Source organism: Lytechinus pictus, chromosome 7 (assembly GCF_037042905.1).
Source record: "Lytechinus pictus isolate F3 Inbred chromosome 7, Lp3.0, whole genome shotgun sequence".
Lineage (NCBI taxonomy): Eukaryota > Metazoa > Echinodermata > Echinoidea > Temnopleuroida > Toxopneustidae > Lytechinus > Lytechinus pictus.
This window is the reverse complement of record NC_087251.1, coordinates 42,454,055-42,469,875: the sequence shown is the minus strand read 5'-3', so window position 1 is coordinate 42,469,875 and position 15,821 is coordinate 42,454,055. Positions and strand designations below refer to the sequence as shown.

At 37.2% G+C, this 15,821-nt stretch overlaps 2 protein-coding genes across 9 annotated transcripts in view; one reads left to right on the top strand and one right to left on the bottom strand.

Moving 5' to 3' along the window:
* Nucleotides 1–2,658: 2,658 nt before the first annotated feature.
* On the bottom strand, nucleotides 2,659–13,811 carry LOC129264389 (large ribosomal subunit protein uL11m-like). 8 transcript variants are annotated; one of them, XM_064102732.1, is made up of 6 exons: nucleotides 13,656–13,732; nucleotides 13,226–13,295; nucleotides 11,282–11,438; nucleotides 10,416–10,511; nucleotides 8,999–9,092; nucleotides 2,659–5,604 (listed from the first exon to the last, which is right to left on the bottom strand). In XM_064102732.1, the coding sequence occupies exons 3-6, from the start codon at nucleotides 11,414–11,416 to the stop codon at nucleotides 5,351–5,353; spliced, it is 579 nt and encodes a 192-aa protein (XP_063958802.1). In that variant the 5' UTR covers nucleotides 11,417–11,438; nucleotides 13,226–13,295; nucleotides 13,656–13,732; the 3' UTR covers nucleotides 2,659–5,350. The 8 variants fall into 8 exon arrangements, with proteins under 8 accessions (XP_063958802.1, XP_063958801.1, XP_063958804.1 ...); XM_064102731.1 differs by having other exon boundaries at nucleotides 11,282–11,429; nucleotides 13,656–13,716; XM_064102734.1 differs by lacking the exon at nucleotides 13,226–13,295 and having other exon boundaries at nucleotides 11,282–11,429; nucleotides 13,656–13,811.
* LOC129264390 (splicing factor 3B subunit 2-like) overlaps nucleotides 13,427–15,821 on the top strand; it is a 29,681-nt gene continuing 27,286 nt past the window's right edge. Inside the window, exon 1 of the mRNA XM_054902262.2 lies at nucleotides 13,427–13,613. Coding sequence (XP_054758237.2) covers nucleotides 13,529–13,613 — 85 coding nt within the window. The 5' untranslated portion in view covers nucleotides 13,427–13,528. The remainder of the gene's footprint in view (nucleotides 13,614–15,821) is intronic.

Here is a 15,821-nt window from a genome sequence, read left to right as displayed (position 1 = left end):
CCCACGCAGAGCAATTCGAAACTCTGAAATTTCAAAGGGCAGACGTTTCATCAAATGCAGATATCTCTATACCCATCGGCTCTAATTCAATTGATTTTCTAAGATTATGGAACTTCATTACAAGGAAAATATCGCGCAAAAAGTTGAAACTTCTGTGATTTATTGAAATTATATAAAAAAGGATAATGTATAATTTCGTTGACTTATCATGAAGCGCTTCATTTTGAATGATAAAGAAACTTAAGTGTCATTCAAAATTTCAAACTGAGGGCGCAAAACAGGTCAGGAAATGAATGTGCAGGGAAATGAAATGAAGTTAAATAGAATTTGATACCAAAAAAAATATTGTACTTTTTTATTTAATACGACACGAATTTTATACCTTCCTCTTTTTAAATTAGGAACCTGTTTGCCCCCAAATTATGTTTTTTTAGTAATGAGCTGAAAAGCGGGAGAATTTGCCTATATGGAGGTGACGGCAGAAATTGATATAAAGATTTTACTAGCCCGGAGCCGACCCGACCAGAAGTTTCGCGATCAATTTGAAAAAAAAGAGAACTTCATACACTTCGGCCTAACCTTACTCTAATTCCATGCAATCATGTATACATTTGAACTTGAACTGGCAAGAAACACATATAGCTGAGGTGGAAAAGGGGGGTTAGAGAAAGGGTGAGGGAAACAAAGGAGAACTGCAATATTGTCATTTAACCGCGCACAGCGCGGAAGCAAAATTCATATATATAAATTTAGAGCAAGAGTGAAGGAGTTTCTTTTTTGAGAAAAAAAAGAAAGAATACAAAAAAAAAAAAAAAGCTACCTTTCTTCCCTTTCCTCCCTTCGCTTTTCCTTTTCTCCTCTCTTTTTTCCCTTCTTTTTTTTTTCTTTTTGGGGACGTTTTGGGGGGGCGACCGCCCCCACCGCCCCCCTGGCTACGCGCCGGACAGGGGGACGTGTCCCCCCTACTCAAAATAGTAGGGGGACACAATATCAAATGTCCCCCTACTATTTGTGGTATTTTATTATGGTAAGAAATACATCATTCAAAATCGAAATGTAACGTGTATTTTAGGACGAGATGACCTTACTTTAATGTTGGGGTGATAACTTTTTTTTTTCTTTTTTGCTTGTCAAATTTTCCGGCCCCTTGTCCTCCCTACCTTTTGGGAGAGATTTCCGCCCCTGCTTTTAACCCAAGTCTTAATGATTATTCGGGCCCCAGAACAGAATTGTACAGCTTGGCAAATCATCCTTCGCGGGAACCCTGCGGACAGTCGACAGTGACAAAATCAGACAAGATTACTGTACTAAGGAAACTCGGCATTTCGCATTACAAATCACTTTCCCTTCTGCAAAAGGGCGCCGCCAAGTTATTTTGGAAGGGGTGCGGGCAATATACGACCTTAAATAACAGCACAACACAGACCTCTCCGTTTTCTTTTCGTTTTCCTTCTTTCTTCCTTGTTCTCGTTTTCCTTCTTTTTTTCTTGTTCTCCTTTCCCCCTTTCTCTTATGTCCCACTCCCCTTTTTTTGAAAAATCATAGGGAGGGCGGTCGCCCCCCCCCCCCCATGTGGCGCACTGTCCCTACAAGAATCCTTGAGAGTGATTATTATGAAGGCGAAGAAGATAGCCTTCTGATAAACAATAATTAGATTGATACGATTAACTTTTTTATTATTATTATTTTAGATTTTAATCGTGATCCAAGGGCCTTACGAATATATTGTCGAGAGAGGGCACCAAGTCCTATAGCGGTCAAATTCTAATTTAATACCAGTATTAAGAAGAATCGTTCAATGGAAAATAAAATAATCCTCAGTACACACTGTTGTAATACAGTTGTACTGGAATGTTGCATGATAATCACCGATATATTTCACACCAATTCCCACTGCCTTTAACCCTAATCCTACATCTTCTGAACGGAATCAGGGCGAGAACTTATTTTAGGGGTCTTGAAATATAGATGTGCTTTATCTGTCGTCAGCTGATAACATTCCTTCGTTACCAATCCATTGTTCAGATTGCTTATTATCACCATATTGGCATATACATCGGTGTAATAAGGTAAAACAAAATTGAGGGGACTGGCTTTCGGATAAGGACTGTCTCTCTTTTCAAGGAAACATTTGATAAAGCCAGCAGGTGAAATAATATGTTTTAGATGTATTAATCATTGTCATAAATATGGCATGTAAAAATATCCACAAGAGTAACTAAATTCTCAAGGGAAATCAATGATGTGTCTCCATTATGATGTAACAAATTGCGGCAATAAATAACTAATGCACTTAATCAGTTGTCATTCCAATTGTTTTAGGTCTTGGTAGAAAAATTTTGAATAAACCTAGTGGGGATAGAGACCCGACCATTCGAGAAATGGGCCAACTAAATTTCTGAAACGTCCAGTCCAGTTTTACTGACCATTGAAGAATTTGGCTATAATTTTTACTAAACATTGGGTAAACCGGACCCGACCTTTCTGAAATCTTAGGGTGCCCTTTTCTCGAATAGTTGGGTAAACTGGACCCTTGGGGAAAGAAAAAAAAGGAAATTATATCAGAGGGAGGGAAGGCCCCTAAACCAATTCCCCAGGAACCACTCACCATCCTCACAACAACGTGAAATAATATACACTTCACAGCAGAAGAGGAAATTGATTTTGGTTACATAAAATATTTTATTATTATTATGAATACAGAAACTCAATTTGAAGCTTGGTAACTGTTCTTTCCCTGCCTTGAAGTCTAAAAATATTCCACAATGGTGGGATTAGAATTCTACAGACATCTGTATGCAACAAAGAAAGAAAAAAAAAACCAATGCTAAAGGATCTCTCTTCTTGCTGGGGAGGCCCACTCGGGCGGAATAATAGTTTCCAATCTGCCTAACTGCACAATTATGCAAATACTATAGCAAGTAAGTTGTGCAAGGCTAACACATCTGCAAAACACGAACCTCAATTTCATTATTCCAGCACAGAAATGGAAATATTCCAATTGATGCCCCTCCAGCTTCTGATGCCGTTTATTTCCTATTTCTTTGTAGCTATGGTATTCAGAGCCATCCTTTCGATGTGAGGCAAAAGTCAATACATGCATATGTAGCTGGGGGATTATCACAGCGGAGGAACATGTAAATCACAGCATGAATTAGATATTACTATTTTCTGCCATGCAATAGAGCAAATTATGCATTCCAATGCACGGGTTGGGGGCAAAACGAGCTTTGACACCTATATAAATACACATTACCATGGCATATTAAGGTAAAGATATGCGTATTATGCACATTCCCTATTAAGGGAATGTGCACATATTATTTTTAGGTCTTAAAAGACCTAAAGTCCCGAACTCACAAAGATAGTTCTGAAAACCATCGGTTAAAACCCACCGTTTATGCAGATTTCCTGTATAAATTAAGCTTCATTTACCACGTATATAAAAAAATGTCCAATGCTTAAGTGCGCTTTTGTCAGTGCGCAAAATGGACGCCTGTTGCCATGGTTAAGCATGCCGAGTCCACTCTTCAAATTGAATTCGGGCCAAAGATTCTGAACCTGTCAGTACCTCAACAGGGATTGAAATGCCAATAAAATTTGAAAAGTTTCATCAGTAAGTGTGGAAACAGAAAACTATACACTCCTGTGCAATTATGATTTCCACAATGTCATAGATAATTAAATCATATTGTAATACCGGTATTTTTATTTAGACAGGGAAGGCCATTATATTACACACTTAAATTGTATATCAGAGACAGGAGAGAGAGTCTTTTCCTTTTTTTCTCACAATACTTTTTTGCATTTTCATTTAAAAACAGTACATGAAAAGAGTTGGCTATATTCACTCCAAATTTCACTACCCATAATTATGAACATGAAACAAGATCACATTTTTATGCAATTGCACATTGGCTATTTGCAACCTCATGAGGGCAGCATTGAAGTTTAGAGTCACGTTCAGATGAATGACAATGCACTAAAAGTGACTAAAAAATGAAAATGGGAGAAGAAAAAAAAAGGAACCAGGGATGTGACATCAGAAAATACATGTCTAATCGATATTTAAACTTATTATTTTTTGTACATGGTTGTTTTCCATAAAATTACAATTAATCTTTAATTGTGAATTGATCATTTGTGATACAGGCCTTGGTATATCTTGAAAACTCAACCAAAACATGCCCAGTATAGATTGTTCCACAGAATTCCTAAGAATGTGTATACATAATCATGACTTTCCTTATTTCAATTTGTAGCAAAGTAAATAACTTGATACATTATGGTCTGTTATATAAACTCAACAATGTCTCCCACTTAATACACAGATAAATATTAGAGGTCAAAGAATCAGTTTATTTCTAATTTGTCTAATAACATGCCAATTCGTCAATTGCCAACTCATCTACTATCATTTGGTCTACCCTCAGTTCGTCTACTATCCACATGGTCTAATTGCCATTTTGTCCACTCACCATTTTGTCTAATAACCAGTTGGTCCAATAGCCATTTAGTCCATATACTATTTGGTCTAATCTTCTAATGCATGAAATGTTAATTGGGCGAAATAAATGAAAAGAAAGTGGGCATTAGACCAACTGGTTATGAGCCGAAATGGTCATAGACGAGTTGGTAATGGACGATTAGGCGATTTATTTTTACTAATTTTTTTGTCAGGTTCAGCATTATAAAATAAACAGGCATGAACACTGAAGTACTGGAAATATGGTGTAAATTTTGTTTTATAAAATATTCATGATATATCCCCATTCTCTATTGTAAGTAAGGCCTGCACAGGTCAAAATGGCCGATTCCTCAAGAGTCATGTGACCGATTGCAACTACTGCAGGTAGGACACCAAGCAATCCTTTTTGCAACACCCCCAGATAAAATTATTGCAGAAGGTCCCGAAAGCTTCCGAAACCATGCTGGCTTCCTCTTCTACACCAATAAAACCCCGATTCAGCAGGTTTATAAAATGGTTACAATTCTTGCTCGTACGTGGCCGATAAAATGGCCAATAAAATGCCCTAATCACCTTATTCCCACCAGTTTTGTCTTCATTGCCAGACTACTACCAAAGTGGAAGTTGAAGGAGTTTCATCACAGGTTCCATATCTATGCATAATATAATATAGGTGATTTCACCTCTCAGTATCGATGGCTCATGATTCCATATTGCTCCACACCACAAAGGTTTCCTCTTTAATAATCTGCACCAGTTTCTAGTCACAATATAGGTGATATCACCTCAAAGAATGGCAGGCTAGCGATTCCACATATTGCTCCACATCATATAATATTCCTCTTAAATAATCTGTATCTGATTCCTTCGCTCTTAAAATCCTCACTTGGCAGAAGCCTTGGCTTCTTCCATCTCTTCCTCTACAGCAAGACGTCGTTGCGCAACGTCATCCATGTAACTTGACATCTCATCTTCGTCCAGGCGAGGGACCACCTTGATGCCGATGGAATGTGCCGTGCCTATGGTCATCTTGCATATGTGGTCCATAGGAAGACCTTCCATGGTCTTGTCTCCACTCTTAATCTGGGCAATCTCGTAGATGTGCTTCAGCGAGACCACTCCAAACTCTTGATGACCTTTGACATGGTGAAACCAGAAACATAAGGAATAGTTAAAATATATGAATTTACTATGTCATACTGACGGGGGGGTAAAAAGGGTCGACTGCAATCTCTCTTTAATAGTTTTCATCCCAATTGGCCCAGTTTATCCCTCTCTTGTACATGCCATATTTCAGATATCACCTCAGCATGAAAATGTATAATGTGCACTGAATGAGCACAGGATGGGAATCCAAATCTTCATCTAGTAACCACATACAAAGATTACTAAATAAGCATGGAAATATACATACAGATAGTCTGGCGTTTAAATGGGGTGGTTCATGGGCAGAAGACGTGGAACGGTTTTCAAAGTGGGGGGGGCTGAGCCAAAAGTGGGGGCTGACCATGCAAAAAATCACAATCGTATGGTCATTTTTGCGTTTTTGTACATGGTTTTAGAAAAAAGTGGGGGGGCTGAAGCCCCCCCAGCCCCCCCGCTTCCGCGGCCCCTGATGGGTAAGGCTCTCTTGGAGCTTTCATACATTTTATTGCATTAAAACAGTTTAACTTACGACTTTGGCATGTACATATAAGAATAGTTGTACTGTATCATACACAGTATGGCTGGCCATGAAATGTGTGTTACAGTATTCATTAATCCAGTATTCTCACCTTCATTACAAACTTTAATACCTTCTTCCTCAGTAATCTCCTTATTAGGTGGTCTGTCTATGACAGATCACCTCTTATGTTTGTCCGAATTTTCTTTCTTTATTATTTATTTCTTATTTTTATTTCCTCCATTTCTTGTGGACAGCAAATCTCAGAAAGTTCATATTCAATAATCATCAAAATATCACCACATATCAACATCAATAAGACCTCAATTCTGCAAGAATCTTAATGTCATGACGTCATCATGACGTCATCTAGACGCCATTTTGTAAAATCACATTATCAATCATATCTCCATTATCAATTATCAAAAATAAATCAAATTCACATGACATAAACTTCAGATCAAGGGTCATCAGGTCATGTCATCAAAGGTCACCTGAAGGTCACGACGCGCGCGTACGCGCGCGTCAAAATTTTAAAATGCTAAAAATCACTTTTTGACCAAAACAGAGTACGTTTTAGGTCATTTTAAGCATTTCAAAAAATTGCGCGCGCAAACGTATGCGCGCGCGTTTCCGCGCGTAACGCCTCAATGCAACTCAGAAACACCGTTTTTTTTTATTTCATTGCATTGATCATATAATTTTGAGCAATTTGATACCTTGATCAACCTTCTACGACCATTAATAAGGAAATTAACACCCGTTAAAGTTTGCAGCACGTGTGCGCGCGAGCTCTCACTATAGGCCATATATGGGCAAAAACATGCCTATAGAAAATCCGCTGTAGCTCTTCAGAACGCATGGGGACCCCCAATTTTTTTTTCATATTTTGATAGAGTATGAACTAGAGATATAATTTCATGTCTCATTTGACCTTCAATTATATTATGACGTCATCAAAATGGCGTCGGAATTCAAAAAATCCATTTTGCCTATTATGACGTCATTATAATTATGCAAATCTTGCTCTAACTCCGTGAATATTGGTCAATTTTCACCCAATTTTTGATATGTTGTAGCTTAGTTCTTACTCTTTCTGAGTTATTGCCTTTATTTTTCATTTTGATAGACAAATCATCCTCAAAAATTGCAAATAATAATGGCATGTCATTTTTACTCATTTTGCGTGTAATCTCTATGGGACATGACTTTTTCTCAAAACTAGATTCTACATTCTTCTATTTCGTAAGCCATATCTCCAATTTTTGTTGCTAGTTATCCCTGAGCTTTTAGTATGTTGTAGCTGAGATTCTAAGCTTTCGGTTGCATTCCTTCATTTTCCGATCAGATGTCGGGATCATGCCCGTAATTCACTTGCAAGATTGGATTTGAGATTCTGGTGTTTTGCTTACGTGTTAAGTCTATGGGAAATATTCTAGCTCAATCGGTTAGGCGTCAGACTTACTTCTCATTCCATCATGCAGGCAGGGGTTCGAGTCCGCGGGTGAACATGATTTTTTTTTTTTTTTTTTTTTTTTTAGCTATCTTGCCCACGATCAATTATAAGAATTCTAACAAATAATAGCTAAAATATTGCAAAATAAAACAGATTATAATTACTTTTTTATATCATATCTATTTATCTGTCTGTCTATCTACCTACATGACATATCTATCTCTCTGTCTAATATATATCTTTCTGTTTGAATACGTCCCTCTCTCTCTATCTATCCATATGTCTGTCTGTCTATCTACCTACATTGTATATCTATCTGTCTGTTTATCTCTCTCTCTCTCTCTCTCTGTCTAATATATATGTATCTATCTGTTTAGATATGTCTATCTATCTATCCATCCATCTGCCTGTCTCTATCTATCTATCTATCTATATATCTATCTATCTATCTGTCTGTCTGTCTCTCTATCTATCTATCTATCTGTCTATCTATCTATCTATCTATCTATATGTCTGTCTCTCTATTCATCTATATTTCTGTCTCTCTGTCTATCTATATGTTTGTCTATCTATATGTCTGTCTATCTATCCATGAAGCTATCACGAGAAGGAGAACCATCTTCCAATTTCTCTCTTAATCCTTTGTTATCGCTTCCTTCGGGCGAAGGAACGATATCTAACATCAATTGGCGAGCCGCCAGGCGAAAGTTAGAGCCCGCTTACATAACGCGATAGGACCACGCAGCATGAAGCTATTACGAGATAGCTCGTAATAGCTTCATGATATGTCTGTCTCTCTATCTATATATATGTCTGTCTATCTATCTGTCTATCTATCTATCTATCTGTCTGTCTCTCTTTCTATCTATATGTTTATATATGTTTTATTAATATAACCACCAATCATCTCTCTATCTATCTATATATCTATATATCTATCAATTTATCTCTCTATCTATAAGTCTGTCTCTCTATCTATCTATATGTCTGTCTCTCTATCTATATGTCTGTCTCTCTATATCTATCTATATATGTCTATGTTTTATTAATATAACCACCTATAATTTATCTCTCCATCCATCACTCCATCCATCTAATATAATTATCTTTCTTGTATGTATCTGTTTGATTATGTAAATCTGTTTGTCTATCTATTTTTCAATCTAATATCTGTTTAAATATTTTTTTCCTGTTTATCTATCTATACGACAGACCACCTAATTCGTCCGCATGACGAATTAAAATCTAGTTCTATTTTTTTTTCTATTTTTCTTTGAACCGATTGTTCATGTAACCATGTGCTTCTAAATATTAAAAAACAAAAAACAATAATGATACTAGTATATTATTACCGGTATTCATTTTATTTAATCATCATATTCATAGAAAGGAAACAAGAGTAGATTATTACCGGGTTGATATGCTCCTTTCCTCATACCCGCTGCTTGCTTCAGAAAGTATGAAACCGGTGGTGTATTGAAAGAAATGGAATACGTTCTATCAGGCTAAGTGAGAAGAGTAAGAAGAAAAAGGTAGAAAATTTACCAAATCAGTACGAGAACACATCAAACTCCCCAAATATTATACATACGTACAACTTTTATTCCTATTAAGAATTCATATTTTAATCTAAGAGCTAATCTAATCTAAATCTAATTCTTAAATTTGAAGATGTTATTGGCTGTTCACGATATACAGAAAAAGGTCTAATGATGCCAAATCTAACTTGCAAATTCCAAGATATTACTGGTTGTTCACAATATACAGGAAAGATTCATTTTAAATAGTAAGATCATAATGCATTACTATTCAAAGGAATTATTGAATTGTTACTAATCATGTGAGATTATCATTCAATTGTCAACTAAAGATACTTCTATGTACATGAAAATATTTGAATTTCATTATCTGTTTAACCCTATTTTAACTGGGCTATTTCAGACCAGGATATAAGGGGGGTCAATTTGACTCCCCCCCCCCCTCAGATCTCTGCCGCTGATCGTGCAATCGCTGCTAAAATTTGCACACGCATAGAGCCAGATGTAAACTACAAGACTGTGTAGTAAAATTTTCAAAAATCAATTGTTTATATCTTTTTATTAATTAATTACCGGTATGCAAATAAGCATATGAAATTTGCCCTAATTTTTGTGTGTGCATGTTTTTGCCTTTAACTCAATTTATATAGCTAGTAGAATGCTATTTTTTGGTGAGAGTATCCATTCTAACAAATATCTACAAAAAAATTGCAAAAATATAATCAATTTCTTATGTATTTTATTTTTTTTATTCTTATGTATTTCTTTGTTTTAATCCTTGTTTTTTATTGTTTTTTTCGATGAACTTTGTCGGGGACCCTATTGCGATAATAAATAGCATAAAATCAATCAATTTAAACCAACAAAAGTAAAAATAATCATACATTTATGATTTTTGGTTGAAAAGCACAATTTGCATTGACTTTGTACACGGAATCACGTTTTTGAGCAATTTTTTGTCTGACATTCACTTACAAAATGTTGCATCATTTCGAAACCGCATATCTGGGCGTCGCAAATTTGGTCTCAAAAGATGCAAAAGACTTGAAAGTAAAAAGTCGCGAGCGGCACGGTCAAAACGTTTCGCGCAATAGCGTAGTGACGAAATTTGTCGAGGGGGGGTCAAATTGACCCCCCAGTTTAATAAGGGTTAAATAATGAAATAAATTGGTTTCTTTAATAGTATTACTCAGTGGAGGAGAAAATACAAGCCAACATGAACAACTTTAGTTGAAAAGAAATTACAGGGGAATGTAAACGGCTTAAATTATCATGGGAAGTGATACTCACATTGATGTGGATTTTTGATGGGAGGGGAATCCCATCTTTGATGTGTTTTGTCTTCTCATTGAAGTCTTTGCAGAACTGGCCAATAGCAACTCCTCTCTGCACAAATAGACAAAATATAGAAATACAGAGAGAGGTACATGTAAGGGAGGCGGGGGTAAGGGGAGAAAGAGAGAAATGACAAGATAGAAAAAAGACAGAAAAGATATAATTGAATATTACAAAACTAGTACATGACACATTGTTGAGCATAATTTTCAATTAGAACAGAGTTGATGATATATCTTTAATATATCATTGCAAAAATTATTTTAGAAATTACTTTTAGTATTATTCCTTGATAACATTTTCTGCAATTCTACATGTACTTAAAAACAAAAGTATCAAAATCTTAGAAGAGCTTCATATACTGTATAATTATCATGTGAAATACCGATGGTTCAAGACTTTGTGGCCTTAAAAACAGTAGTTTCTTCAATGTAAGAACATCAATTTTAGAGCCTTGAACCTTGAAGAAGTACTCTCCCAAAAAGCGTACACGCTGTCCTGGAGGGGGGGGGGGCACAAATACCTTAGAGTTAGAGCTGATCAAATAAGGCACACAATAACTTTGGGTGCTCAGAAGTTGCTTCCCCCCCCCCCCTTTTTTTGCCCCAAAACATATGTAGCCTGTGACTGCCTGTCCTTTCCTGGAAAATGTCCCATTTTAGAAATTAGCGAAACTGACTTCTTGATATAATACACTTAAAACAAGATCAGGAAAATATTGATCATCATAAACTATTGTTTACTGGGAGATGTTTTCAGAGTTTTCAAAAGTCATGTGCCGTTATGTTGGGCAACTTCCTTTTTTTGTTGAATCCCATTACCTGTCCTAACACAGGACCAAGTGGAGGACCTGGGGCAGCTTGTCCTGCTCTGATATACGTCCTGATCACATTTCCAAGGTTGACTTTCTTTGCTGTATCTTTGGCTGCTTTGGCTGACTTGGTAGCCCTCGACATATTGGTAATCGATCTAGATAAACTCAGATAAGTACAAGAACTTCTCAATCTATTATTTTCTGGAAACAAGAAAAAACAAGATAGTTGCTAAGGCCCCTGATTAATGTGATACGTTAAATGTAAATGATACAATTATTGTTCAGTCTTTAGAGCAATACCTCATTGCAGCTAGTCCAAGTGGATGTCAGGTTCCCAAACTAGTGTATATGGTAACTGTTACCACATGAATTTTGAAATGTGTAGCGAATTAGGGATTCACATTTATGGATGTTTTTTATATAGGTACATTTCTCTGGGGGCTGCTTTAAAGAGGTAGTTCGCCCTAATGAATAAAAATAGCAGAAAATATATTGGTGAAGGTTTGAGGAAAAATCCATCAAAGATCAAAGAAAGTTATTAGAAGTTTGAGTTTTAGGGTGTGTGACGTCATAATATGGGAAGCTGCCCCATGACATTTTATGCACTACAAAATGGTTCATAATTGTTTTTTAAAAATATTTCAGGAGCGTAAGTGAAATGATTTGTCTCTTGATATATACTGAAGATACAATTATTAAAAACCATTTTGATTTTTTTCTAGAAAATTACATTTCATTAATATTTTCTATACACCAAATAGTTTCTGGGAAAACTGCTCGCAAATGACGTCATCATTAAAATATAAAAGTATAGCTTTTTTAATCTTTGATGGATTTTCTAAAACCCTCACCAATATCATTTTATTTTTTTCTGCTATTCTACAATGAATTTTATGTGAGGTTGAACTTCCCCTTTAATGAATTAAGTACAATTGCGATTTAGAGTGTGCTTCAAATTTGAATATTAAAACAGCGATTTGACATGAGAAGGCCGTCCATGAGAGTCCAGAAAAAATAAGATATTCCAACCAAAAGATTATCAATTTGGTGCAGACGATCTATCTATGATTTTAAAAATGTTACCCTTTCCATTACTTTTATTTTCTTACAACCTTTCTTAGTTAATCTATGTAGGGCTTATATCATGTACATGCAGGGGCTTTTTGATATTTTTTTTGCATGGGGATTTAAGTTAAGACCATTATGACCTCTGCCATTAGTAGTAGTACCTCTGCCATTTTTACCTCTGCCATTATTACCTCTGCCATTTTTACCTCTGCCATTACCTCTGCCATTTTTACCTCTGCCATTTTTACCTCTGACATTTATACCTCTGCCATTTTTACCTCTGCCATTATTAGTATTACCTCTGCCATTTTTACACCGAGCCGCTATTGCGACCACATTCTACCCCGGCCATTTTGGAGAGTACCGTACCCACTGCCTATAAACATGATAAAAGTATAATTTAATATTATTAGTACCGGTACATGGACAAGTCCTAACCCGGCCCTGGGCTCCGCCGGAGCCAAGCCCCAGGGTTAGTCAGTGCAGATGTAGCCCCCCCCCCCCCCTCCTTCATACACACGTACACGCGGGAACCACTGCCACTGCCACTGGCAATGCACTCCATCCAGATCCAGCGTGCAGCTGCAGGGCAACTCACTAAATAGACACAAGCATCGGAACACGGCGCGTGACCACCGGGAGGGCCTCGGGCAGGCCGAGCAATAACGTACCGTTCCGGTACCGTGTTGCGTTGTGCTCGATAAACTAGAAATAATTAATACGGACATGGGAAAGGCTCGTTCTTCTAAAACATAAACACTTCAAGGGTAGAACATAATGAATGAAAATGGAAATTTAATATACCACGGCATGTTATAAATGATAAACACTGAAAAAACACAAATTGAGCAAAAAAATCAATTAAAAAAAAATTAAAACTCACAATCACAGCTCAGACATGTCAGACATGCATGTTGAGCAGACGTAAATGACGCATCTTTGGTTAAAATTCCCTTAAAAGAAAAATAATAATATTTGAAAAAATATTTTATTTACATCATAAAAATATATCAACATATGAAATGCAAAAATTTAGTCAGTAAAATTATCATTTATATTTATTGATACCTGGATGAAACAATATATGAAAAAAAATCTAGATCGAGTCACATTTGACCCCTACCCTCTCGATTTCCGTTGAATCGTGTGTTCAACGCCGACTGGTGCGTCTTAATTTACAGCAAAAATGGCTATTACCATCACTGAAATAAAGAAGTTGAGGGTAGCCGATTTAAGAACAAGATTATCAGAGCTTGGCCTGTCTATAAATGGTAATTATTTTTTAGAGTTCTCCTGAAAGTAGATAAATTTACCTAAAACAAGTAGCCGAGGCGCCGGCCGAATATCACTGTCTTACTCACACTCACAGTCACTGCATGCACTTGCCTGTGGCTGTGCCCACATATTGAATTTTACGTGTGTTTGCGTGTAGCAGTAGCTATCTTCTTCTTCTTCTTCCTCCGTTAGCTTCGGAGATCAGCAGGGAGATCCTGCACAAAATGGTATATGTAGCTTAGTATGTATTGTAAGAGAGGTCAGTCAGAGAAGGTAGATGTATTCAGCAGAGAGGACTAGGATTCATTCAAGTGTAGAAAAGTAGTAGAAGATCTAAACATATGGTCTTTTCAGCAAGAAATTGAGGGCAAGTGTCGTAAAAGATTTTACAGTGTTTGCAGAGAGGTCTTGGTTTGGGAGGAGAATTAGCAGGGCAAATTCTAGAGGGTCATCTATGTGGAGACTGGCACTCATCCCCAAATCAGGCAGCATCTTGTTGGCATTTGCCATAAAGGCGACTCGCTGAGAATGTAGATGGCTACAAAGAGGAGATAAAGTGAAGGGTGTCTTCATCACCATCTTTGCATAGCAGGCAGGAGGCAGTTTGGGATTTGCCAATTTTTGAGAGACGCTTCTGGGTGGGGTATGTTTGGGTGAGGAGCTGAGCTCTGATAATCTGTGCCTTACGGAGATGAGGGGCTAATCCCTCTGGAAATAGCAGAGAAGATGGTGGGAGACTGTCAATATCTTTCCAAAAGGACAGCGATGACTTAGATGCAATGGCATTGGTAGTGTCCTGCAGCACTTTTGAATAGATGGACTTCCTACATATGGCTTTCCACTTGTGATATGGGATCGGGTGTTCAATTAGGCAGAGAAGGGTTGGTAGGTTGTACTTGAAGAGAAGGAGGTTCCAGGATTTCACGAGGGGTACACCGCGGATAGAAGCATGTACAAATGCCCTCTTCTCAAAGCGGTCTTCAGATAATGATGTTAGCTGACCTATGATGAGGAGGCTATCCAGTTCTACTTGTGACATGAGGGGGGTAATGCCCGTGAGAAGGAACACTGATTCATTCGCTGCACTCTGAGGGATTCCCAAAATCTTCTTAAATAACTGGTTTTGGGCGATGTTTATGCGGTTAGCCTGGTGGGATGTTAAGGAGACGATAGAGGAGCCATATAACATCCTGGGGACACAGAATACTGTCCACAGCTTCGCACAGAGGTGTGGAGATAGGCCCGATGTATACGCTCCGACACCATGGAGGGAGTAAAAGGTCCTAAGTCCTCTTGCAATGATGTCTATGGTAGGGTCAGATCGCATTGAAGACTTGGTGATACCTAGGTGGGGCTGTTGTAAAACCTTATTGATGGACTGACCCTCAGCCAGCATCCATGGCCGGTTACGCGGTTCGAGAATAAGACATTCTCGTATCTGTCACCGTGTTAAAATGGCGAGATCAATTACATCATTTTGACAAAAACTCGTACTTTAACAAAAATAAAAATGGTAGGCCTAAGTATGTAAGGGAAACACATTTTATTCTATACAAAATTATTAGTACCGGTATTTATGATGGGGTGTCCAAACTTCGCGCACTTTTCAAAAATATTCATCAGGCTTAAATTTTTTCACAAAATATTCATAATTTATACAAAACCAATTCAAGAAATAGTTACCACATTGACGGCAAGATCGTTAACTATAAAATCATGGACGAAAATGAAAAGTAGGTCAAGGGGATTCGCCGGTATCGCGATCTCAAAATTCCATTCCGATCGGCGAATGCGCACTGTGTTGGAAAACCGTTCAGAAAAAGTGTGACCTAACTTCGCGGACCAAAGTTTTTGTGGACATTTAAACAAAAACTCAAGCTCAAAAAGTGAAATATTTATATCAGATTGATGGCAAAATGCTATAGAATCGGTTAGTACCACATTTAACTCACATTTTTGATGATTTCTGCTTGCAAAATGGTGATATCGTGATGCTTGTTGAGAATATCAGATTTCTTCAAAACTTGCGCTAACGGTGACAAATTTGCCTATCTTTTGCCAATATTTTCATGAATACTGAACTCATCCTAGCTAAAGAAATTTTCATTAAAGGGTAATTTTAGGTCGCTTTTCACGATGATGATGTCAGATTTTAAGGACATTGGCTAGTTTTTGAGATAATGACTGTCTGCGAAGTTTGGACT

Excerpts from the sequence above, each read along its gene's own strand:
- LOC129264389 (XM_064102727.1), bottom strand. The coding sequence starts at position 13,070 with ATGTCCGTATTAATTATTTCTAGTTTATCGAGCACAACGCAACACGGT. Across the intron at positions 10,512-11,281 it reads TTGGTCCTGTGTTAGGACAG|AGAGGAGTTGCTATTGGCCA; the intron begins GTAATGGGATTC and ends CTATTTGTGCAG. Across the intron at positions 9,093-10,415 it reads CATCAAAAATCCACATCAAT|CCTGATAGAACGTATTCCAT; the intron begins GTGAGTATCACT and ends CTTCTCACTTAG.